Below are 25,545 nucleotides of genomic sequence, written 5' to 3' on the forward strand. Positions count from 1 at the left end.
CATTTCTTGTGTCAGACCAAAGAGGATTTAGTATGACCTATTCATGGATACTTTGCTAGAGAACATTCGTGCTTTGCCTGTGGAGTTGAGAGAACGCATTTACCGAGAACTGATCAAAATACAAGTGAAACGCAAAGAACAATTGCATCCGTTACGTCACCAGATCTTTAACCACTGGTACCTGAATGGTATAAGAGAACTGATTCGTCAGAAATTCTTTCAATGGTCAGACATTGTTCAAAACTTTGAGGTCGCTAATGATCGACATGTTCATAATTATGGTTACTTCGAGATTCACCTAGTGCAACGCATTGAGGAAGACAAGTTAAAGGATTACCAACATTTGTTACGTGGAATCTGCTTAGCGGAAGAGGAAACTTCTAAACGAACTCTGACGTTTCGGTTACAGTATGCAAGATTTAGATTCCCTACTGGAGAACGAAGATCTCTGGCTAGAAAGTACGTGTATTGCATCCAAAAAAAAGAGAATATAAAAACAGGCTGCCATGCCACGGTTTATGTCACATGTCATCCAACAGATTCCGTGGAAGGAACTCAATGACCATATTCAAACCGTGGATCATTACCATCAATTATTACAAGAACTGTATCCATTCAATTTGGGACGACAAGTGGTGTGTGTCTTAGTGACTTGTTTTCTGGGATTTCGTTTACCAGCCGATTCTTTGTGGACTCTTTACGATCAGTACTTACCATACCCCCATGGCCTTAAATGGTCACGAAAAACTCCTTTTGCTCAAAGCCTTGCGTTTTCATCTGGATACTTCTCGACCTCAACAGGAAAAAAAGATTCGTCAACTTTTAGCTACCCAAGACGTGTATGACGATGTGTGTGTAGCTTGTGACTTACATCCCCATTGGACAGATGTCCGTGCCTGGAAAGAATGGGGTTTTGAGGCTTGGACCCAAGAAGTGGCCCAGTATGCACGAGAGTTGTTCAAGGAAAAAAGTTACTTTTCAACACGTGTTAGTGACGGTGCCAGAAGAACCCGTCACCCAGGACGGGACTGTCGTGGACAGACCTGAAAGACCCTTTCGGGAGGACACTTGTGTGACCTTACCCCCTACTATAGAACTGGTTAGAACATTACCCAAAACATGTTGTTGTACAGACACTTGTGTTTATTCCACGTTCATCGTTATCATGTGCCTTTTATCCTTGTACTTAAGCCTTTGGCTTTTATGTATTTTTGTCTTTCGTATTCATGTTTGAAAAAAAAAAAACATTCAATAAACGTGTTCTGAAAAAGTATATAAACTCTTGTCTTGTTTGTTTTCGTGTCACAAGTGACATTTCTCTCACCATGGCTACCTCTACTGTCTCTGCTCCCTCTTCCTCTACTGTCAAAGTCATCGACGAACACTTAGATCGTGCCAGTTGGGAGGCTTTGTATCTTCGCCATCCCTTTAACATGCTCATTGCTGGACCTAGCGGTTCTGGCAAAACCGAATTCGTCAAACGTTTGATCGAACATAAACATCATTTGATCGATCGGCCCCCTCAACAGATCGTGTGGTGTTACAAAGAGTGGCAATCGGCGTACAGCCTCTTGCGAGAAAGTCAAGGCGATTCCATCGTGTTTGTGGAAGGCATTCCTAAAGAAGACGACGGCATCGTCTCTGACTCCCGTCAAACCCATTTGGTCATTTTCGACGACATGTTAGGAGAAGACGAAGAAGAAATTAAATTGTGGTTTACGCGCAAAGGGCATCACCGTAATGCCAGTGTCGTTTACGTCACCCAAAATTTGTTTCAACAAAGTAAAGCCCATCGCACCATCAGTCTCAATGCGCATTACGTGGTCTTGTTTAAAAGCCCTCGAGATAAATCGCAAGTGCAAGTCTTAGCCAAACGGTTAGGAACGCCTTGGCTGACTCAGGCGTACGACGATGCCACTCAAACGCCACACGCCTATTCACTCGTCGATTTGAAACCTACGACCCCCGAGGATTTGCGATTTCGTACCCACTTGTTTCACCACTGGTGCCAAGACGGAGGGCCTGTCCTGTACACGTCTCCGTCCTCGACTTCATTTCACTCCCCATGAAAAAAAAATCTATAAAAACCTCAGACCCTTTTTCGTCTGTCTCACACAGTGTGAACATGACGTCCCTTCAGTCGCATCTTCCCGTCAAATTGATTCGTGCCTTGTATGGCATCAGTCGAGAAAAAGATCCACAAACACGAGCTCGTGTCTTAGAAGCTAGTCTCAAAGAAGTCTTACGATGGTTCACGGTGACAGCACGTCAAATACTCCAAGGAATCATTCAGATTCCTCATCAAACCAAACGCTTTTTCGATCGAAACAAAGTCGCTTTGGTCCAACTGGCCGATCCCCGCATCGACACTCAAACCAAAAAACAAATCATTTTGAAACCTGGAGGGAGCGGTACTCTAGGAGGGGTCATCATTCGCTTACTTTTAAGATGGGATCCTAATGCCCCCAAAGTTATCCCCAAGACAAAAGTCCAACGAAGCCCCAAGAAGAAAAAGAAAAAGACCCCAAAGAGAAGAACTTCTCCAGTGGCGGGACCCTCCTCTTACCAGACACCACCCCGGAAAAAGAAAAGAAGCCCCAAGAAAAAGAAAAGTCCACAGAAGAAAACTAGTCGCAAGAGAGGCACTTCGGCCAGGACGCAACCTTACACTCGCAAACCACGACCTGCCACAGCGGTGACTGCGTCTCCGGCAGCCTCACGTTTATCCACTTCTCCGTTGATGTCACCAGGAACTGAAGAGTACTTGGAGACGTTGATCACACCAAGAACTTCTCCGTTAATGACCCCCAAAAGAACTTCCCCAGTGGCAGGACCCTCCAATTTAGTGGCAGTGGCTGCTGCTCACAAAGTACCTTCTCCCAAAATCAAAGTTCAAGAAAGATCGGGCATGTTACAAAGTTTATTGGATTTGTCCAAGCAAGAACTGGCTCGATTTAGTCCGTTACGTACCCCTGCACGACGTGTCATGCCTGTCCTCAAACTGATACGCCGTAAAGACAATCAATGGCGACGCGTTCCAGTATAAAAAAGGCCTGTGACCGAGTAGGGTATCAGTGTTTTTAGGTGCTCCTAAAGACTCAAAGATGTCACCCTCCAGAAAACCCCAAGGAAAGAAAAGGAAAGGACTGCCACCACGTTTAGCCAAACATGGGGACATGTTATCTGTCCTGTCCAAAGCTTCTCCACCCCTACGAAAAAAACTCATTCAAACGGCCTCCAAAGAGGTCATCGATACCGTGTGCGAATGTTGTTTGAACGTTTTGAAAGGCACGATCCCTTTGTCCAAACACCAGAAACAATGCTTAGGCAAACATCGTCACGTTCTTCGGAAAATGGTTCAAAAGAAAATTCCCATTCGTCAAAAAAAGATGTTGGTCCAACGTGGAGGCATTTTACCTCTCTTGTTAGGCCCCATACTGAAAGGAGTCTTGGGAACCATGTTGGGAGGACTGGTGGGAGCAAGATAAAAAGGCCTTCGGAAGTTCCAAGGTCTCAGAATCGACCCCTGACAACCCCATGGAAGGACGAAAACTAGCTTTAGTGCCTTACAAACGATGGATCGAATACCATCGGTGGCAAGAACAACGCACCCCGTATTTACCTCCCAATCCCAATTTGAGCGAGATGTCCCAGTTACAACACGAATTGCAATCCTTGATGGATCGCCAAGATTTGTCCGAAACAGAAAAATCACAAAAGTACGGTCAACTCTTGCAAAGACTGCAACTCTTTCACCAGAAAGGTTTAGACGAAACAGCTCTACCCACTCTAAAAGATTTTAAGACCTTGATGAAAAGTCCAGCACCATCACCAGTACCAGTACCAGTACCAGTACCACCGGTACCAGTGGTCAAGACAGAAAAAGGAAAAGAAGAAGAAGAAGAAGGGTTTCAAACTCCACCAGAAAAAGTACGCAAGTTAACAACACCACCTACCTCCAGAATTGGATGGATTAAAAAGATGATGGCCACTCCTTCTTCCTCACAAGAGAAAAAGAAAGTGAAGACAGAAGTGAAGACAGAAGTGAAACAAGAAGCGATATCCCCCGCTCAGACATCCTTCTCCTCCTCTTCGACACCTATTGCTGGCCGCACACGCAAAGCCTTGCAATCCAAGAAAGTACCCCAAGAGAAAAAGAGTAGCATCCTCCAAGAGTGGGTGTCTTATTAACACACCAACCAACACAAAAAAATGGAAAAAGTCTTAGCCAGCATTTACTACGATCCCTCCCATCCTGCAGGTTATGCAGGAGTTCAAAAATTGTATCGTGCTGCCAAAACGCGACTGAAAAGTCTCCGTTTACCTCAAGTGCAACGATGGTTACAAGAACAAGCTACCTACACTTTACACAAACCCATTCGACGCAAGTTTGCCAGAAGTCGCACCCGAGTGGAAGGCATCGATCATCAATGGCAAGCCGATTTAGCCGATGTCTCTCATTTGGCCAGCTACAATCGTGGCTACAAATATTTGTTTTGTGTCATCGACGTCTTTTCCAAATTTGCCTGGGTCGTGCCCTTGACTTCCAAATCGAGCAGCGAGTTAGTGCGAGCCCTGCAACGGGTGTTGAAACAAAGCGGTCGTCACCCTCTTCGATGGCAAACGGACAAAGGCACCGAATTTCTGAACCAAGCTTTCCAAAAAGAATTAAAGAAACGTGACATTCATTTTTTTACCACCGAGAATCCCGAAACCAAAGCCAGCATCGTGGAACGTTTTCAACGTACTTTGAAAGAACGCATGTGGAAATATTTTACGCATCACCACACTCTGAAGTACATCTTACCGCACCTGGTGCAAGCGTACAACCAATCTTACCATCGAAGCATCGGACGTGCCCCGCAAGACGTGACTCCCGACAACGAAGTGCTGGTGTTCGAGCGCCTGTTCGGTACGTCCCCGACGAGGGCTGTCCCCAAGAAAAGTGGAGAGTTGGCCGTAGGAGATTGGGTGCGCATTGGCAAAACCAAACGCACTTTCGACAAAGGTTACTTACCTAACTGGACGACCGAATTGTTTCGTGTCACTGGACGAGTGCATGGCCGTCATCCTGGCGTCTATAAATTGGAAGACATGAACGGAGAAGTACTCAAAGGAACGTTTTATTTGCCCGAGTTACAACGTGTCACCAAAAAAGAAGACGACGTGTACGACATCGAAAGCATTCTCGAACGCAGAACCCGTAAAGTGGGCAAACGACGTGTCAAAGAAGTCAAAGTACGTTGGAAAGGATATCCACCCAGTTTCGATTCTTGGATCGACGCTTCGCAAGTCATCGACTATAAAAAGAAGAAGTGACCATCATGCCCTTTCACACATCAGACGCAGCTACGTCGACCAGTCCTTCTTCCCCTAGTTCTTCTGTGCAAGATTTACAAAAACAACCCTTGTGGGTGTGGTGTGGAGAACGTGTGCCTAAAACGCAAATCGTCTTTTTCTGCCAAATCTTCGTGGTGTATTGCGTCATCGGGGCAGCCATTGCCAATTTGAGTTTGCAACAAGGAGACAAACAATTGTGGACCATTTTATTGAGCAGTTGCATCGGTTACCTGCTTCCCAATCCCTCCCTGAAATTCTCCTCGAACGGGAACGTTGTGTCCAGTGCCAGTGCCAGTCACCACTCCAACAACAACCACAACCAGAACCCCATTTTGGGCGGAGACACGCCTCTGACGTCCACTAACCCCTCGGACAGCCACAGAACTCTGGAATTATGAGTCACGAAAACCAATTTTACTTAACCTTACCCAGTGACAGTTCCATGGAGGTGTTTCCCAATAACACGTTGTGCTGTTACACAGCCAAATTACCTCAAGCCATCCCCTTAGATCACGAAGCCCATTGGGAAGTGGCTTTGGTAGAAATGATTCACCCGACCCAAGTCCTCAATGTCATTACCCAGCAAAATTGGTTTAAGGTGGAAGTTCATGACTCACATTTGCAGCAAGAGTTGGATAAGACTAGTAGCACACATACCAATAAAACCTATGATGACAAAACTAAAACTTGGACCTACAACGTGCTGATTCCCGCAGGCTATTATTTCAGCGGTCAACATTTGGTCAACACCATAGCTACCAAGTTTAATGGTGTGTTTGGGGAAGCTTTTAAGAAGGATAATATCAATATCAAGAACAAAAGTGTCACCATGGAGTACCACAAAGTAGCTCGTCGCTTCTTAATAAAATTTGAGCGAAGTAAAGTCCTGTCCATTTTATTTTGTCCTGAATTGTTTGACATGTTGGGTGGAGACATGATCATGAGAAAGACCATGATCAATAATGGCGAATCACCCAGCGTTTACGACAACGAGTCTTTTAGCAAGTTATTTCGTACCCCGGTAGAACTGAACCAAGGACTGAATTTGATGTTTGTGTATTCCGATGTGGTGGAGTACAACGTGGTGGGACACACCTTCGTGCCGTTACTGCGTGTCATTCCTTTCAAAGTGGATTCTGCCGCAAACGCTGACGAGGAAGGTGGAAACACTTACCACGTCCACCGCGAATTTGTCCATCCTCACTATTTACCCGTTAGCAAGTCGTATTTGGACACCGTCAACATTACTATAAAAGGAGATCTGGGACAAAATATTCCATTCACCAAAGGAAAAGTCACGGTGAAACTCCATTTTCGAAAACGGTTCTCTCACGACCCTTAAGTCATGTATCCAGTGTACCGAGGGGTTGCACGACAGCGAGGACACGGTTTAGGAGACATGTTAAAATCGGCCTTTCGTTCGGTGGCCCCGGTGTTGAAACCGATGGTGACACGCGGATTGCACGCCTTGAAAGATGCGGCACTGACGCAAGGCAAAGAATTTCTCCAAAATGTCATCATCGACAAACAAAACCCTAAAGAAGCCTTCATGAGGGCAGGCAAAAATGTCTTGCTGCAAACGGGTAAAGACATTTTGGGCCGACGAGACACACCTATAAATGCCCTGCACGCTACCGAGTCAGGCATTCAGCAAGGACAAGGCAGAAAGAGACGAAAAAGAAAACACCCTTTCACCAGACTTCAAGCGAGAAAGGCCAAGAAAAGAAGAACCGTTCGAGACTTAGACGTTTTCGATTATTGAGAAAAAAAAAATGATGCACCGAGAGTCTTGCGCTTGTTCCAAGACGGAACTGGATCTGTTTGCCATGCCCCCCACCATGATGACGATGCAAGAATCCCAGTGGGTGGAATTTCACCCCGTCTCCTCATTGACCGATTCCGCTCCCATCGAATTTGAAGTCAAAGGACAGCCCGAAGATTACATCGATCTGAATAGCAGTTACTTGTACTTGAAAGTCCAAGTTCTAGATAAGGATGGTAATGGAGTAGAAGACACTGAGAATATAGCTCCCGTCAACAATTTCATGCATTCCTTGTTTGGCTCAGTGGATTTGTACTTGAATAACAAACTAGTCAGCAGCAGCATGGATACATACCCTTACCGTGCCTACCTGGAAAATCTCTTGACGTACGGAACAGATGCCAAGGAAAGTCATCTCAATGCCTGTGTGCTGTGGGTAGATGACACAGCGGGCAATTTCGAGAAATTGGATGGAACCAATCCCGGCTTTGGGGCAAGAGAAGAGAAAATCTTAAACAAGAAAAGTTTAGAACTGATGGATCGTTTGCATTTGGACATGTGGTTGCAAGAGAAATATTTGCTGAACGGAGTCAATGTCCGCTTGAGACTGAATCGCAGCAGTGCCGCTTTCCATTTGCAGGCTGATAAAACTGCTGGCAATCCTAAAAGCACAATTTTAGAGGCCAAACTCTACGTACGACGCGTAGAAGTGTTACCCAAAGTGGGTAACGACATCAGTCAAACGTTGAGCAGAACGACTGCCAAGTATCCCATACGACGTGTGGAAGTGAAAACGTTCACCATTCCTGCTGGACAGCATTCTATGATCGAAGATCATCTGTTTCAAGGACAGTTACCCAAGCGTTTAATCCTTGGTATGGTCGAGAATGAAGCCTTCAACGGAGCCTTCCCTAAAAATCCTTTCAACTTTCAACACTTCAACGTGAAGAAAATCGAAGTCAGTCGCGATGGCAAGACCTTGTGTACCCGACCTTTCGAACCTGACTTTACCAAGAAGAATTACTTGAGATCGTACTTGTCCCTGTACGAAGCCACCGGCCAGTTAGGAACCAACACCAGTCACGGCATTGAGTACGACGAATATGACGGAGGCTATGCTTTGTGGGCTTTCGATTTCACTCCAGACCAAGGCAGCGACGAGGGACATTTCCACCCTATAAAATCTGGCCAGATTCGTGTGGAACTTCAGTTTGCAGAAGCACTGAAACAGACAGTGAACGTCATCCTGTATGCCGAATTCGATAATACCATAGAAATCAACAGTTTGAGAGAAGTCATTCTAGATTATTAGAAGCTATGGAAGACTGTTATCCCTCTTTACCTAGTGGAGAAACTTTGGAGATGGAATGTAAGGAGACCGTGGAAGGAGAAGAATCTCAAGACAAAGACGAAGAAGATATCATAATGAAGTCGAGATGGCCAGAACAAGAAGCCCATTTAGTCTGCTGTTTTGCCAAACACTTGGTCGACAAAATGACGGAATTGATCAAGAAAAATTGTTATGGATGTCAAAACGATCATCCCAGTCAAATTCAACACGATAAATGCCTGATGTTAAGTCAAGAAGAAAAATTGGACGAGTATCTGGACGAAGCTTGGAGTCTCATCTCGAACAAAGACGTGTTGCACCAGTGGTATAAAGACTTGCGTGAACATTCTTGTCCACCATTAACCACTCAAGAGATCCATCGTATCGAAGCTCTCCTGAATCAGAGTGAGGAAACAGAACGAATAATCGTTTATTCGTCAGACATTTTCAAGCAAAAAGTCAGGATCGAATTGACGACGTATTATTACCTGTGAAGAAGAAAACAACACAAATGGATACCTGGGAACTTTATTACCTTTTGAACCACAGTTCATATACGGCTTCTTGGAATCCTGTCGTCTGTGCTAAAGATGAACTCCCTCATCGCAAACCTAAAGACCATCAAGCTTACGTAATCAACACGGACGACAGTCATCTCCCAGGAACCCACTGGGTAGCCGTCTACTTTCCTCAAGAAGGATGTGTGGAATATTTCGATTCGTACGGATTGCCCCCTTTGGAAGACGATATCATCGACTTTATGAGAAGAAATGCTCAAACCACCCGATTCAATAACGTGAAATTACAAGGAACAGATTCCTTGGTGTGTGGACAGTACTGTGTGTATTTTCTGCATCATCGCAGCCTGGGCTATTCCTTAGAACATTTAGTGACTCATTTCGATCCTCGTTCTTCTGCTAGAAACGATGTGAAAGTAGATCGATGGTTTTGTGACCATTATGCTTATCTTTTGTCTCAAGCTAGGAAACGTAGTGTCCATCAATGGCCTAATGATTTCCAACAGTGGAAATCACAATTTCATTCACAACGTTGTCAGCCCTGTTTAAAGTAGGTTGTCCATTGAGAAAAGAAATGTTTGTGATTTGAAAAAAAATTGTTTGATGTTATAGTATTGGATTATTGTTAAAAATGTTAGAGTTGTTGTTGGTTAGTGTTAAGTGATTTTTGAATAAAAAATGTTGTGTTTTGAAAAAATGTCTTTGTCTTTTGTTTAGCTATAAGAATGTTGGATTGATGCTCTTTCATTTCTTACTATCCCTCTCATGACACTCATTGAACGTTGCGGCTCGAAAAAACCGTGTGGGGGATGTTTTCCTTCACGTCCGCGCTTTGACTTTAAGAACCGGGGTTGTTTCCAGTCTAGCCATCCATTGTCGACTCATCCTCCTAAGAAGATGTGCTCCAAACTAGCTAAGCTCAACGAAGCCTACGTGAATCTGCATAGGGTCAGACACAGTCTGATACCGAAGCCAGAAGAAATAGAGAATGTGAGAATGTTAAAAATCACTGAAGACCTGATAGAAGAGCTCTTCAGAGAAGAAATGAACAGGGAGAAAGAAGAATGGACAGAGAAGTACAGACTTCAGAGACAGCAGCAACAGCAGCAACAGCAGCAGCAGCAGCAACCTGAAGCTGACAGAGGCTTTGTCGATTGTCGTATCGACACCAAAGAGTTCTTCTTCTCTTTCCGAAGAAGCAGACCTATTGCCAGAAATTCTATCATCAGTTGACATCGCATTCTTAGAAACTAAAAAAAAGATTGCCATAGCAAAACAAAAAAAACAGCCCTTTTCAGGGCTACCCAATACTCTAGAAAAGAAATAACGATCGATTTGCCAATGTGTGTAGGTAGAGTAGTGTGAAAATACACACTAACTCTTTTTTAAAAAAATGTGAGGGTATGTGTTTGTGTGTTTGTGTTTGTAAGAGCTAAAGTAAGTTGGTGTGGATAGTAGATTAAAATGATGTCTGGTTTTTTTGGGGCTGTTTGAGGTGTAGATTTGGGGTTAGATTGGATTGCTTTGCGTATGTGGATAGTCTATTGAAGTGATTTATAAAAAATTTTACAATAGTGATGGGTAGCATAAAAAAGTGAGTGAGTGTTTCTTTTAGGTCCGCGCGTTGTTGTTTTTTGTTCATGATCTAGGTAAGATCAATTTTATGTTATTAGGGGGATGTTTTCCATCACGTCCGCGCTTTCAGTATAAATTGAAACTCGCTGGGCAGTCTAGCTACCCTTGTTGATTGATCAACACAGCCAGAAGAATGAATAGCAGAATAGTGAAACTGTTAGAACTCCAGATGCACCTGGAATATGTCAGGCGCATAGTAAACGAACTATCAGCAGAGGCTATAGTAGAAGAAGCAAGAGTAAAGAAGGAAGAGGAGGAGAGAAGAGAGAGGGAAGAAGAGGAAAAGAAAAGAGAAGAGAGGATGTCGTTCAATATTCCCGAGACAGAGGATTGGGGTGTTGAAGCGAATCATCCTCCCTCTGCGCTCCCCAGAAGAAAGGTGAAAGAAGACTGGGGAAGAAGATGCGTGTGTGGCGCCAGGCCAGGAAGGTGCAACCATTAGATAGGTGCATCAGGAGTTCAAAAAAAAAAACAGCCCTTTTCAGGGCTACCCAATACTCTAGAAAAGAAATAACGATCAATTTGCCAATGTGTGTAGGTAGAGTAATGTGAAAATAAAAAATGTGAGGGTATGTGTTTGTGTGTTTGTGTGTTTGTGTGTTTGTAAGAGTAAATGTATGTTTGTGTGAATAGTAGATTATGGGTTTCTTAGCGTATGTGAAGAGTATAGTTTGGGTTATATTATATGAAATGAAAAAAGTAGGGGGATGTTTTCCTTCACGTCCGCGCGTTGTTGGGTCATGATCTAGGTAAGATAGATTTTATGTTTTTTAGGGGGATGTTTTCCTTCACGTTCGCGCTTTCACTATAAGAACCCACAGTGTTAGTTGTTCAAACCACTCTGCAAAGAATAAAAAGAAGATGGCGTCAAACCAAATGGACAAAATACAAACCTTACAAGACGTTTTAGACAACTTAGGAATAATGGAACAGATGCTAATAAGACTCGTTGAAAACCATTATTCCTATAGTCCCCATCGTGTAAAGATGGAAATTAACAACTTAAGAAAAGCAAAGGACAAGATTAGTGGTGTGATGAAGGAAATAAAGGAGGAGAAGGAGGATGAAGAGGAAAAGATAAGAATAAGAACATGGAACGAAAAAATTGAAAAAGAAGAAGAAAATGAGAAGAGGAAGAAAGAAGAGGAGGAAGAGAAGAAAGAAGAGGAGGAGAAAAAAAAGAAGAGAAAGAGTGTTGGAGATAAAATAAGAAGTTGGTGGAGGAAAAGAAGAAATTAGAAGCAGAAGAAAACCCAAAGGCCCTTTTCAGGGCCAGCCATATATCTCGAAAAGAGATAGCCTTTCCATTGCCTACCCCTTTCTTTTTAAAAATTTTTTTTAAAAAAAAAAATCCCATGTTCCATTCCCCTTGTCCCTAAACAAGCCCAAACTCTATTCCCCATGTTAAATTCCCCTTGTACGTAAAGTGGCCCACAATTTATTCCCATGTTAATTCCCCTTGTACGTAGATTTGCCCACGATTTTTCTCCATGTTAAATTTCCATTGTACGTAGATTTGCCCAGGGTGTATTTTAATGCTAATTCCCATTGTACGTAGGGTGCCCCCCTTCACTACTTCCTTCTTTCAAATTAAATTATCATTAACTGGAGAAAACCAATCTTAACATGTTCGTGGCGACCTTGACGTCTCCAAGACTTTGGACGCACAAAATGTAGTGACGCTAGCAGAAATCAGGCACAGGTACCTGGACAGACTGGGTCATTTGCACCGAAAATGTGTATAAAACTATCTTGACAGTCTTTGTTGTCTCTCCATGTTTTCGCTCATAGGAACCTTCTTATTTTCTCTTGAGGAAACGACCTGTCATAATCTTATATAAACGTCTCTGATCACTCATTTCATATTGGCAAGTAGCTGTTTGGCGATTTCATCTCGAGTCTGTTTTGATCAGCTTTCAACAAATGCGTGTTCCATCTTGCACAAACCTTTCTGAATTTTAAATGGTTCTTCAGCATCTTAGAAACTGCTGACGAATTAATGTCAGTGAGAGAGTACCCCACAAACGCCCTGGTCTTTGTATACTTTTTATACAGTAAGAGAATTGTTCTCCTTCTCCGACAACACCCACTAGTCCAAATTGTCAGCACTTGAAAAGCTCGTCATGCCAGGTTGGAAATGTCGATTTCGTATTTCGATTGTTCCTGGGTTGTGCACCCGTAACCTCGCAATGTTAGTTCTTTAAAAGAATGCCTTTCAGGTTTGAAACGTAGAGTCTGTACTGTACTAAATTATTGATTATGCACCCACAAACTCAAAATGTTAGTTCGGCAGGGGTTTGTTTTTCCGACCAGACTGATTGGTCTATAAAAGCATGAGACATGAATACAAGGCAAAAGATGAGAAACTGTAATACAGATAACAAATTCATGTTATTAGTGTAATAGCCAATCAGGTGCAAATGATAACAGTTGTGATGTGCTGTTTAAAAGAAACAGATTCCCTGCAGTTCAGTTGTTGGAGTGAATGTTGGCATGCCTTGTTATATAGCTTCAATATTGAACCATCCAAAAGTCTGGAGTGTAAAATCCACTAGTTTATCAGTGTGCGTAAAGCAGGATGATATGGAGGACGGACCTAAGATTGCATGGTTTAGGATGAAAATACAACACAGCCGGGATTAATCGGCTTATGTTTGCATTATACTACAGGGTATGACTGGGACTTGCTGTAGTTGCATGTCAACAGAGTCAAATGTTAAATGTTTGCTACAAAATATCAAGATGGTATTATACCACTTGACTCATATCTTTACTACAGTTTTCAGGTTGTTTTCATACTACGTGATTCGTATGTTTACTAGTTTTCAAAATGGTCTCGTACCACTTTAATCGTATGTTTATTATAGTTATGAAGATGGTCTTGTACTACTTATCTCCTATATGTATTACTGTTATCAAGTTTCGAGTTTCGGACCTGGCTGATGTGGGTATGTGAGAAAACATACCAGTAGCTTTTCATATGTTGGTGGTTCGTACTGGGATTCTCCGCATTCTGCCTCCACAGGTTATACTGGCCGCCATGTATAACTCTTCATGTGCTTAAAAACGGCGTTAAATGAACAACAACAACCGCAACTACAGTTATCAAGTTGGTCTTGTACAACCCGATTTTCATTATGCACCCATACATCTTGGTATGCAACTGTGGCAAACTTAATTGATTCAAGTATTCTTGCGCCATATTGAGCAAATTAATGGTTTTTAGTACCCACTTGACGCTCGTTACGGTTACTGTTTGACCTTTATACTGGCTAAACTCTATAGCTTAGGTCTTTGAGACAAAAGAAATAAACGACATCAGCTCTCCATTATTAATCTTACGCTTCGCGTAAATAATCTTGAGAGATTTGACAGAATCAGGACTTGAAATTAGGAATGTTCTCACTGATCAACAGGATCGCCATTTTAAGATTTGACAGTATCAGGACTTTAAATCCAGAGAAGAGACGATAAGAATTCTTTATTTCAGACTGCATAGTCCGTACATCTAAATTCATATATAAAATAGATGTATTTTAAACATTAAAGATCATAAGTACAAATACACAGAAACATCTACTACTTCAGAATGTGTTCGGCATTGTTAAGAATGAAATTATGTAAGATAACGAATGCGTAATTTGTTCCATCTATCTACAGTCTGAGAAAACACACACTTTTAATGACTTTAATACTGTATAGTTTACAAACATGTTAGTGGCACTGCTCCATCCTAGAAGGCTTAATAGAAACCCGAGAGTAGTAGCATTATTATAACCAGTAACTTGTTTTCTACAGTTTGTCAACAGAGGAGCGCAATACATTGCATAGCAATAAGATTTGAAATATCTAATTTTGATACTCAAGATTTGAAATATTTAATTTTGATACTCAAAGACAGACTTAGGATTGTTCTCAATGATCCACAAGATCACCATAATTAGATAATAACTGGCCCTACCTAAATTTCACTAATCCCGATAATAGTAACCCGCGCACTTTCCTATTTATAATCAGTGCTCAGCATCACATTCATTTCTTGGCCATATATGAACAAATTATATTAGTTCTTTGCAGAATTTCTGGTACTCTCACTTTCTTTTTACTTCATTATATTTACGATCGTGCTCTTTTTTGTTGTCTTCTAATTGGTCACTTCGGTGGCGGCTGCGCACCTTGCAAGAACTTTCACATCGTTCCAGTTATCACCTTAAATGGGAATGTGAATGTTTATCAACAATGTTCTAAAAATAAAACCTGTCCTTTACAATTCAGCATTATTCCATAAGCTGGTCAACACGACCTTTTCCGATTTGCCAAGTTTTGGAGCTAGCCTGACACTTTGGTGATTTTTTTTATCATCAGGATTGAAGTTATTGTATTTGTTCAGGGTACAAGGATTGTTGACAATCGCACCCTTATGTACTTGATGCATGGTCATTTCATGTTCCAAGCAATCATACGGCATCAAGTGCACTATTGGCGTGTATCCAGATCACACACAAACAGATCACTTAACCATGAAAGTGAATACCACTCCATATTTATAGCCGACACAAGACCACATGTTAAGATAAAATAGCGACCCGCGGAGATTCTTACTGATTCGACGGATTTGTTTGGGTTTTAGTGATCCGTCAACAACGTCTGCTATATAGAATTGGCGCCCCAATGACTGTGGTTTCTTGTTGCTAGAGGTAATTTGTTCGATACCATGAAGATAATGATGTATGACATTTAAACGAAACGATGTTGTTTCAGAAATTGTTGGTATATTAACTTTCATGTGTAAGGTTTTGAGCATTTCTTACCCTGACAGGATCATGCTAGCCTGATTCAAAATTGATGCTGACTGTTTAATTAAAGTCGTGTGCAACCATTCGACCATGAACTTTTACTTATTCTTGTTTCTTGCAGGTCTGGTAGATTCGGTACTGATCTGTATGGTTGTGTTGAGAAGCTTTTCATGAGCGTCTTAATGATGATTAGGGTGATAGCTGGATATCTCCTAATGTTGTCAGTCATGACCATGAACGTTTGGATTATGATATGTGTATGTTTGGGCGCCACACTTGGGTACGGACTCGGAAAACCAATCGTAGCTTTAGTCGTATACAAACAGAAACCATTACCTACAAAGCAGAAGGAACTCGAAAATACATTACTTAAAGATACGAAAGGTGAAATGTCAAGTCCTTCACCAGAAGCGAGATACAAATCGGCCAGCAAAGTGATCTCGGAAACGGGCTTCAATGAAGAGAGCATGCCTATGGTGCAGGACAAATAGCAAAGCCCTCCGCATTAGTTAATTAAAGCCGCTTATGAAATTAATTAAAACAAAAGAATTCACAACGAAGGAGAGTTCTAAGAACTAACAAAGTCGATGTATTTAGTTAAAGCTTGAATATGCATGTGCGCATGTCATTAAAGAAATATTGGGCAGAAAGTACAAGTAAACAAAACATAACGAAGAATGAGATTGAAATCACGATCGGCGGAGCTTCTGCTTCTTCCTTCAAACCAAAATAAACAGCACAAAATTCTTGCTCATTGAAATACGCAGCAGATGTACAGGCTAAAAAATGTGTGGATTAAATGTATTCAAACTAATATACACATTGTGCGCTGAAAGTAGTTTCTTAGTCATATTTTTTAATGAACAAATGAACCAATGCTTTAGTTTTTACATACGCAAACACGTAGTATTTCGTCTGGTGATCCCGTGGTTTCATTGTTGTGAATGAAATTCATAATGGCTGTCACCACTATACTACTCTGCACCATCATCGCTAAGTAAAGCTCCTTTGAAATGTGGTGATCAACTATATAATTTTGTTTGTTATTCCTGCGTTGACCGGCTCGCATGTATTAGGTAGTCTTACATAAAAAAAAGATTTTACATACTTTACCCCTGGATTTGTTGTTATGACTTACTAAAGTAAAGCTGATATATCTTTTGAACAAAAGCGAATTCTTAATAAAACTGGAGCACATGTTGTCAAACTCTTCAATTTCGGAGGTATAGTTCTTGCAAGTGGTTTGAAATTCCATAGTGTCGAACAACAAATAAGGTAAAGTAGTCAAGTGTTTGGAACTATTTTGTTTGACAATTAACATTATTGCGCTTCCTCGGAGCTGGTCGACGAATGGGATAATATACAAAGTTGTATTTCAAATCGTCAGATAATAGGGCGCTAATTTAACGGCGATGGTGCAGCCTGTTTGCATGTAGACATCTACATGTATGTGACGTTTCAATGTGTATTTACCTGTATATATTTACACTGTATGTAAAAGAAAGAGATATTTAAAGTCTTTACTGCGTGGACTTAAGACCGTTCCGGTGGCCTAGTGGTTAAAGCGTCCGCCTCGGATGTGGCGGGTCGTGGGTTCGATCCCCGGCTGAGTCATACCAAAGACTTACAAAAATGGTACTAACAGATGCATCGCTTGGCGCTCAGCATTAAGAGGTTAGTATTAGGACTAGTCGGCCTGGTGTCAGGATAATGTGACTGGGTGGGACATCATGCTACGTGCCTGCGGCATGATGCCCCAGTGCTAGACTTCACTATAAGCTGCCACACTTCATACATCGTAGCGATATGACTGAAAAATTGTTAAAAGTTACGTTAAAAATCCAAATCACACATTCACACACGTGGACTTCAAATACATTTTTAATGATTTGCATTATTTGCTGCGTTTTTTTTAAATGCACATTTAGTACCCGTTCAGTCCCCTTGATTATTCGTTGTCTGTGTCTTTTACAATGATGCACGGTCGATTATTACATTCGCTGAGTGGTTAGCGTGACAAATTCGCGATGGTAGTGATCAAGTTCGAATCGGCTACCAAAGTGTATCTCTGGGCAAGGTACCGTGCGTAGATCAGTTTGCAAAGCGTCAGACATTTAATCCTAGGGTAACATGTTCGATACCTGCCCAGACTAGTCTGGGTCGTCTGCCTCGTAGTGATTTTGGGAAAGGTACTCGTCTTCCATTCCTGGACCTGATATAGCTTATAATGTGATCGAAGTGCCGTTAAAAACCAGCCAGCCAAGCAAATGTATCAGAACTAAGTAACCTTCATCTGTTTCTGTAAAGTAAAGCATCAAACCAAACTAAACAAAACCATTTCATGGTTATTCATGGTCACTTGCACGGCTGGGAGAAAGAAAAAGCAATCAAGCAACAAAAAGAAACCAAGCAAACGGCAATTTAACCTACACGTAATGTTGTATCCGTTGTAATTTTTTGACATATGAGCAAAACTTTTGTGAAGTACCGAACACTTTACTTGAATCTACCTGATCTGATTATTGTGTCTATCATACTTGCTTCACTTCCCTCTTTTACTGAATAACGTATGTACCGTATCTGTACATTTATAACATACACCAATCAACATAAACCTAAATATGTCATTTCATGATTCCTAGGCAGACCAGGGCCAATGTTGTTAAATATACTTTGACTTAAATGAACTGTGTAGATTCTGATTTCTCTGCTATTTTTAATAGCAGACCTGTCAACGCTATTCGCTGTAGAGAGTATATTTATTTGGGTAAATACGGTTAGCGAGGTACCACTGACACATAACAGACCTGTGTCTACGTTGTTCGCGGTAGAGAGTATATTTATTTGGATAAATACGGTTAGCGAGATACCATTGACACGAATCATTTCTGTAGAGGAGAATCTAATAATTTAAGTATGATATTGCATGAATGTGTCATATTTTGATGTTTTATGTAATTTTATATTTTAGTTTTTAATCACGTTTGTAAACAATATATTTCCAATTTATTTGTTTTCTATTTACTGGGTTTGAATGCAGAGCTGAGGCTGGGGAGGTCCAAAGATTTGAAATAGTATGTCACGGTGTTCAAATTATAATTATAATTGTTGCTGCATAATTTATCATGCTTCTGCTTAATAAAATTTATTCTTTTGTAGACATGATTGAGTTATATTTTTTTTTAAATGCCGCAGTGATTAAACATGCTTCATGTGATGGAAAATCAGGGTCTGTTTTGTTTGCAGTTTGACTCGACTTATAAACAGTTTGACTCGAATAAACAGTTTGACTCGACTTATAAACAAGTATATACTGACAAAAATTAAGTGTTTATACGCCAAGCCATATATCTGGTCACCAGAACAGAAAATCAGCAGTTTGTCACTGCACCATTAGTCTGTCTTTCGCAATATTTGCAGCTTGGCGCGTCAAATGAGCCAATCTGTTTTGGTTCTTGTTTTTGCTGTTGAGGATTTTTTTCCCCCATTTTATCTAAGATGTCGGTAGTGTTGTTGGATATTTCATGATGAGAGCAAAATCTTTGCACGAGATATTAAAATGAACAGTTTTTAATTTGAACGGACAGAGTAAATGCTTCCATTTAAAAAGATTTGTACATAAAATTGAACAGGATAAATTATTTTTAATTATTATATACACAGTTTTACATAGTTGTGCACTTGGAAATGATTTTAGCCAACTTTTTCTTCACAATATCCGCCTTGAATTTATCATTCATAATCCTAATGCAACTTTCTCGGCCATGAGCAGTAATACCAATCACACTAGGAACTTACAAGAACACAGAAAGCTGAAATCACACTTCCTAACCTCTCTTTAATGACCTAGGGTTCAAGAACTCAGATTTAAATTCCGAAGTCACCCTATACGAATGGAAAATAGCGCTAGGGTCTAAAAAAGAAATGTCACCTGGGAAAGATCAAATTGGATATATCATATACAAAAATCTTCCAAACAACACTACAATAACCATTATAAAACTGCTCAATCAAATTTGGCGAAGTGGAAACTACCACTCAGCTGGAAACAAGCAATTGTCATCCCAATCCCTAAACCAGGTAAAGACCCTAATAATATTAATTCGTATCGTCCCATCTCCGTCACTAATAACATATGTAAAATGATGGAAACAATCCTAGCCAACCGATTAAAACACCACCTAGAAAGTAACAAACTCCTATCAGAAAACCAATGTGGCTTTTGTAACAGGCGCTCTGCCAGAGATCAACTTTTAAGACTAAAAGCGGATACCAAACTTGCTTTTAACTTCAAAAGAAAATCAGACAGACAACTTATAGCAGTCTTCCTTGACCTTGAAAAAGCGTTTGATCTTGTCTGGACCAAAGGACTGATTGCAAAAGTCAACCACTTCGGAATTACTGGACGCATGTTTAACTGGATCGAAAACTTCCTAACAGATATCAGAATAATCACCAGATTAGGAAACACCACCTCAGAAGAATACCCCCTTGAAAACGGTACCCCACAAGGGAGTGTACTCAGTCATACGCTATTTACCATCATGATTAACGACCTTGACCTCAACCTAGCGACAAAACCGGTTAACATTTCCCAATTCGCTGATGACAGCGGTATCTGGAGAGAAGAAAAAAATGCTAGCAATCAAGTAGTCAAAGAAATCCAGAAAAGCCTAGATAACATAGGGAGATTAGCGGATAAATGGGGTTTTAAGATCTCACATGAAAAAACGATAGCAATAATCTTCTCCCCTAAACGCAATAACCAGATAATTTACCACAACTTCTATATTCAAAACCAGTTAATCAAATATACTAAGGTAGTAAAATTCCTAGGTATGTTCTTCAACAAGCATCTATCTTGGAAACACAAGATTGAACAACTAATTCAAAATTGCAATAAAGATATTAATCTCTTAAGAAATCTTAAAGGGAACACCTGGGGATCCAATCAATAAATCTTAATAACCAGCTATAGATCACTTATAAGGTCGAAGCTAGATTATGGATGCCAAGTTTACAACTCAGCGAAACAAACATTACTGAACAAACTGGATACCATCCAAAGGAAATCATTATATGTTTGCACTGGCACTCTACCATCGACATCATGGACGAACTTCAAGTACTCACCGGTGAACTGCCATTAAAAAAAGAAGACAGGAAAAGCTCCTCCGATACTCCAATCGATTAAAAAATCACCTCGACTCGCATGCTACAAAAGTAACTATTAGCAAATGCAACAAACCGTTTAGCCGCAAACTAGTTCCTAACCCACTCGGTGGCAAACAAATCCTAGAAAAGCTGCCAACACTTGCTCTACAACAAGAGTACACTCACTCCCCTGACCCCGCCCCTTGGACAAACCCTATCCCTAGGATCAACACTAGACTGACCAATTATGGAAACAAACTGGAACACGAATCTAAACTCAAAACCATCGTAGCAATGGAAATACAAGGAAGCCACTCTGGCTTCGAACAAATATTTACTGACGGGTCCATAACAACCGAACCCCCCAGAACAGCAGCAGTAGTGAATGGGGACACCCTAGGGACAAGGGGACTTTAATGTTAAATAGGGGTATATCCACTCTGGGGACAATGGAAATTTAACATGGGAAGCAATATCCACTCTGGGGACAATGGAAATTTAACATGGGAAAAAAAAGACATCCACTCTGGGGACAAGGGAATTTAACATGGGAGAAAGGAAATATCCACTCTAGGGACAAATGCATTTGAACAATGGGAGAAAAAAAATATCCATTCTAGGGACAAAGGCAATTGAACATGGGATTTTTTTTTTGTTTTTTTTTTTAAAAAAATTAACAAATAAAAAATAAAAATGGGGTAGGCAATGAAAAGTCAATCTCTTTTCGAGAAATGTGGGTGGCCCTGAAAAGGGCCTTTGGGTTTCTTCTTCTTCTTCTTCTTCTAACTCCTCCACTTCTTCCACCAAGTCCCCACTTTTTCCATTATTCCTTTCTTCTTCTTCTTCTTTTCCTCCTCTGTTATCCAGTCAGGATGGCCCATCTCTCTAAATTTCTGTTGGATCTTCATCCAGTTGTTATTCAATCTTTCAAACTCTAATTTCTTCTTCTTATTCTCTTCTTCCCTTCTCTCTTTGCTCCATTTTTCTTTTATCTTCATCACTTCTACTTTCATTACCTCTCTAATTAGTTCTTCTGCTTTTATCAACTGGTTACAACCCCACTTTACGTACCACCAGTCAGTCCAATGAAAGCTATTTTCTAGGAAGCTCCTGACTTCTGTGATATGATCCAAGGCTTCCTTTAAAGTACCTACTCTCACGTAAGGTGGGTCAATGAATCCTCTGATTCTTTCTACTTCTTCCTCAATCATTCCCCCTATTTGATCTTTTGCTACTCCAAGATTCTTCACATTGTTCAGGCTACCTTCAAATCTTCCTTCCTTATTCAATCTTTCTACTACATAAGTTCCATCCATGATCCAAAAATAGCTATGTCTCAAATCGTTAAATAATTTTGTCACCTCCATCTTCTTTGTTTATTCCTTAGAATGGTTTGAACGACGAATACTATGGGTTCTTATAGTGAAAGCGCGGACGTGATGGAAAACATCCCCCAAGACATAAAATTGATATTACCTAAATCATCACCAAACAACGCGCGGACGTGAAGGAAAACATCCCCCACTTTCTCATTTCATATAATCTACTATCTACATAAGTGAAGCAACATTTAACAAACCCCAAATCTACTATTTACACACTCAGATCATTAAAACAAAATCCATAATTTACTATCCACACAATCGTACGTGAGCGGTTACAAAACCCAAACTATACTCTCCACATACGCTAAGAAACAATAAACAAACCCATAATCTACTATTCACACAAACGTACGTGAGCGCTTACAAACACAAACACACAAACACATACCCTCACACTAGGAAAAAAAAAGAGCCAATGTTTATATTCACACTACTCTACATACACACATTGGCAAATCGATTGTTATTTCTTTTCTAGAGTATTGGGTAGCCCTGAAAAGGGCTGTTTGTTTTTTAACTCCAGATGCACCTATCTAATGCTGGCACCTTCCTGGTCTGGCGCCACACACATATCTTCTTCCCCAGTCTCCTTTTACCTTTTTTCTTGGGAGTGCAGAGGCGGGATAAGTGGCTTCAGAATCCCAATTTTCTGTCTCTTGATTCTGAAATTTTTTCTCTCCTTTTCCTCCTCTTCTTTTTTTCTTCTTTCCTCCTCCTCCTCTCTCATCCTTCCCTCTTCGACAATGGCCTCCGCGGCCAGTTCATTTAACAGGCGCCTGGCATATTCCAGGTGCATCTGGAGTTCTAGCAGTTTCACAATTCTGGTGTTCATTCTGGTGGTGTTGATCAATCAACAAGGGTAGCTAGACTGCCGAACGAGTTTCAATTGATAGTGAAAGCGCGGACGTGATGGAAAACATCCCCCTAAAAACATAAAATTGATCTTACCTAGATCATGACCAAACAACGCGCGGACCTAAAAGAAACACTCACTCACTTTTTTATACTGCCCATTACTATTCTAAAAAAATTTCATTAATCACTTCAATATACTATCCACATACGCAAAGCAATCAAACCCCAAATCTACTCTCCCCACACCTCTAACAGCAAAAAAAAAGACATGATCTTAATCTACTATCCACACCAACGTACGTGAGCACTTACAAAAACACACAATCCTATACACAAACACATACCCTCACACTATAAAAAAAGAGTTAGTGTTTATATTCACACTATTCTACATACACACATTGGCAAATGGATTGTTATTTCTTTTCTAGACTATTGGGTAGCCCTGAAAAGGGCTGTTTTTTTTTTTTTGTTTTTTTTTTTGCTATGGCAATCTTTTAGTTTCTAAGAATGCGACGTCCTCTGAGGATAGACTTTCTGACGATAGGTCTGCTTCTTCGGAAAGAGAAGAAGAACTCTTTGGTGTCGATGCGACAATCGACAAAGCCTCTGTCAGGTTCAGGTTGCTGCTGTTGCTGCTGCTGCTGTTGTTGTTGCTGTTGCTGCTGTCTCTGAAGTCTGTACTTCTCTGTCCATTCTTCTTTCTCCCTGTTCACTTCTTCTCTGAAGAGCTCTTCTATCAGGTCTTCAGTGACTTTTAACATTCTCACATTCTCTATCTCTTCTGGCTTCGGTATCAGACTGTGTCTGACCCTATGCAAATTCACGTAGGCTTCGTTTAGCTTAGCTAGTTTGGAGCACATCTTCGTAGCAGGATGAGTCGACAATGGATGGTTAGACTGGAAACTCCCCCGGTTCTTAAAGTCAAAGCGCGGACGTGAAGGAAAACATCCCTCCACGGTTTTCGAGCCGCAACGTTCAATGAGTGTCATGAGAGGGATAGTAAGAAGTCAAAGAGCATGAATCAACATTCTTATAGCCAAACAAAAGACAAATGCATTTTTTTCAAAACACAACATTTTTTTATTCAAAATCACTTAACACTAACCAACAACTATAACATTTTTAACAATAATCCAACAATATAACATCAAACATTTTTTTTCAATTCACACTCTACTTTGAACAGGGCTGACAACGTTGTGAATGAAACTGTGATTTCCACAGTTGGAAGTCATTAGGCCATTGATGGACACTACGTTTCCTAGCTTGAGACAAAAGATAAGCATAATGGTCACAAAACCATCGATATACTTTCACATCGTTTCTTGAAGAAGAACGAGGATCAAAATGAGTCACTAAATGTTCTAAGGAATAGCCCAGGCTGCGATGATGCAGAAAATACACACAGTACTGTCCACACACCAAGGAATCTGTGCCTTGTAATTTCACATTATTGAATCGGGTGGTCTGAGCATTTCTTCTCATAAAGTCGATGATATCGTCTTCCAAAGGGGGCAATCCGTACGAATCAAAATATTCCACACATCCTTCTTGAGGAAAGTAGACGGCTACCCAGTGGGTTCCTGGGAGATGACTGTCGTCCGTGTTGATCACGTAAGCTAGATGGTCTTGAGGTTTGCGATGAGGGAGTTCATCTTTAGCACAGACGACAGGATTCCAAGAAGCCGTATACGAACTGTGGTTCAAAAGGTAATAAAGTTCCCAGGTATCCATTTTTGTGTGGTTTTTTTCTTCTTCACAGGTAATAATAAGTCACCAATTCGATCCTGACTTTTTGCTTGAAAATGTCTGACAAATAACCGTTTCTTCGTTTCGTTTCCTCACTCTGATTCAGAAGAACTTCGATACGATGGATCTCTTGAGCGGTTAATGGTGGACAAGAATGTTCACGCAAGTCTTTATACCACTGGTGCAACACGACTTCGTCCGAGATGAGACTCCAAGCTTCGTCCAGATACTCGTTCAATTTTTCTTCTTGATTCAGCATCAGGCATTTATCGTGTTGAATTTGACTGGGATGATCGTTTTGACATCCATAGCAATCTTTTTTGATCAATTTCGTCATTTTTTCGACCAAGTGTTTGGCAAAACAGGAGACTAAATGAGCTTCTTGTTCTGGCCATCTTGACTTCATCATGACAACTTCTTCGTCTTTGTCTTGGGATTCTCCTTCCCCGGTCTCCTCACATTCCATCTCCAAAGTTTCTCCACTAGGCAAAGAGGGATAACAGTCTTCCATGGCTTCTAATAGTCTAGAATGACTTCTCTCAAACTGTTGATTTCTATGGTATTGTCGGATTCTGCATACAGGAGGACGTTCACTGTGTGATCTGGAGGTGGATTTGCAAACTGAAGTTCCACACGAATCTGACCCGATTTTATAGGGTGGAAATGTCCCTCGTCGCTGCCTTGGTCTGGAGTGAAATCAAAACCCCACAAAGCGTAGCCTCCTGCATAATCGTCGTACGAAATACCGTGACTGGTGTTGGTTCCTAACTGTCCCGTGGCTTCTTACAGGGACAAGTACGATCTCAAATAATTCTTTGCGACACCAAAGTTGGGCTCAAAGGGTCGGGTACACAAGGTCTTGCCGTCGCGACTGACTTCGATCTTGATTTTGATCGTGGGTTCCGTTGAAGGCTGAATTCCTGACGATACCAACAATCAAACGTTTGGTTAACTGTCCTTGGAACAGATGATCTTCGATCATAGATCGCTGTCCAGCGGGAATGGTGAACGTTTTCAC

The 25,545-nt window shown here is 41.0% G+C and overlaps 1 protein-coding gene across 3 annotated transcripts in view; it reads left to right on the top strand.

The window, feature by feature from the left end:
- LOC149807564 (uncharacterized) overlaps window positions 1-18,543 on the top strand; it is a 45,901-nt gene extending 27,358 nt beyond the window's left edge. For all 3 annotated transcript variants that reach the window (XM_089967879.1, XM_089967867.1, XM_089967871.1), the window contains exon 5: window positions 15,503-18,543. In XM_089967879.1, coding sequence (XP_089824005.1) covers window positions 15,503-15,872 — 370 coding nt within the window. In that variant the 3' untranslated portion in view covers window positions 15,873-18,543. The remainder of the gene's footprint in view (window positions 1-15,502) is intronic.
- Window positions 18,544-25,545: the final 7,002 nt, after the last annotated feature.

This window comes from Sinohyriopsis cumingii, chromosome 1, assembly GCF_028554795.1.
Source record: "Sinohyriopsis cumingii isolate HCF-2022 chromosome 1, ASM2855479v2, whole genome shotgun sequence".
NCBI classification, from domain to species: domain Eukaryota; kingdom Metazoa; phylum Mollusca; class Bivalvia; order Unionida; family Unionidae; genus Sinohyriopsis; species Sinohyriopsis cumingii.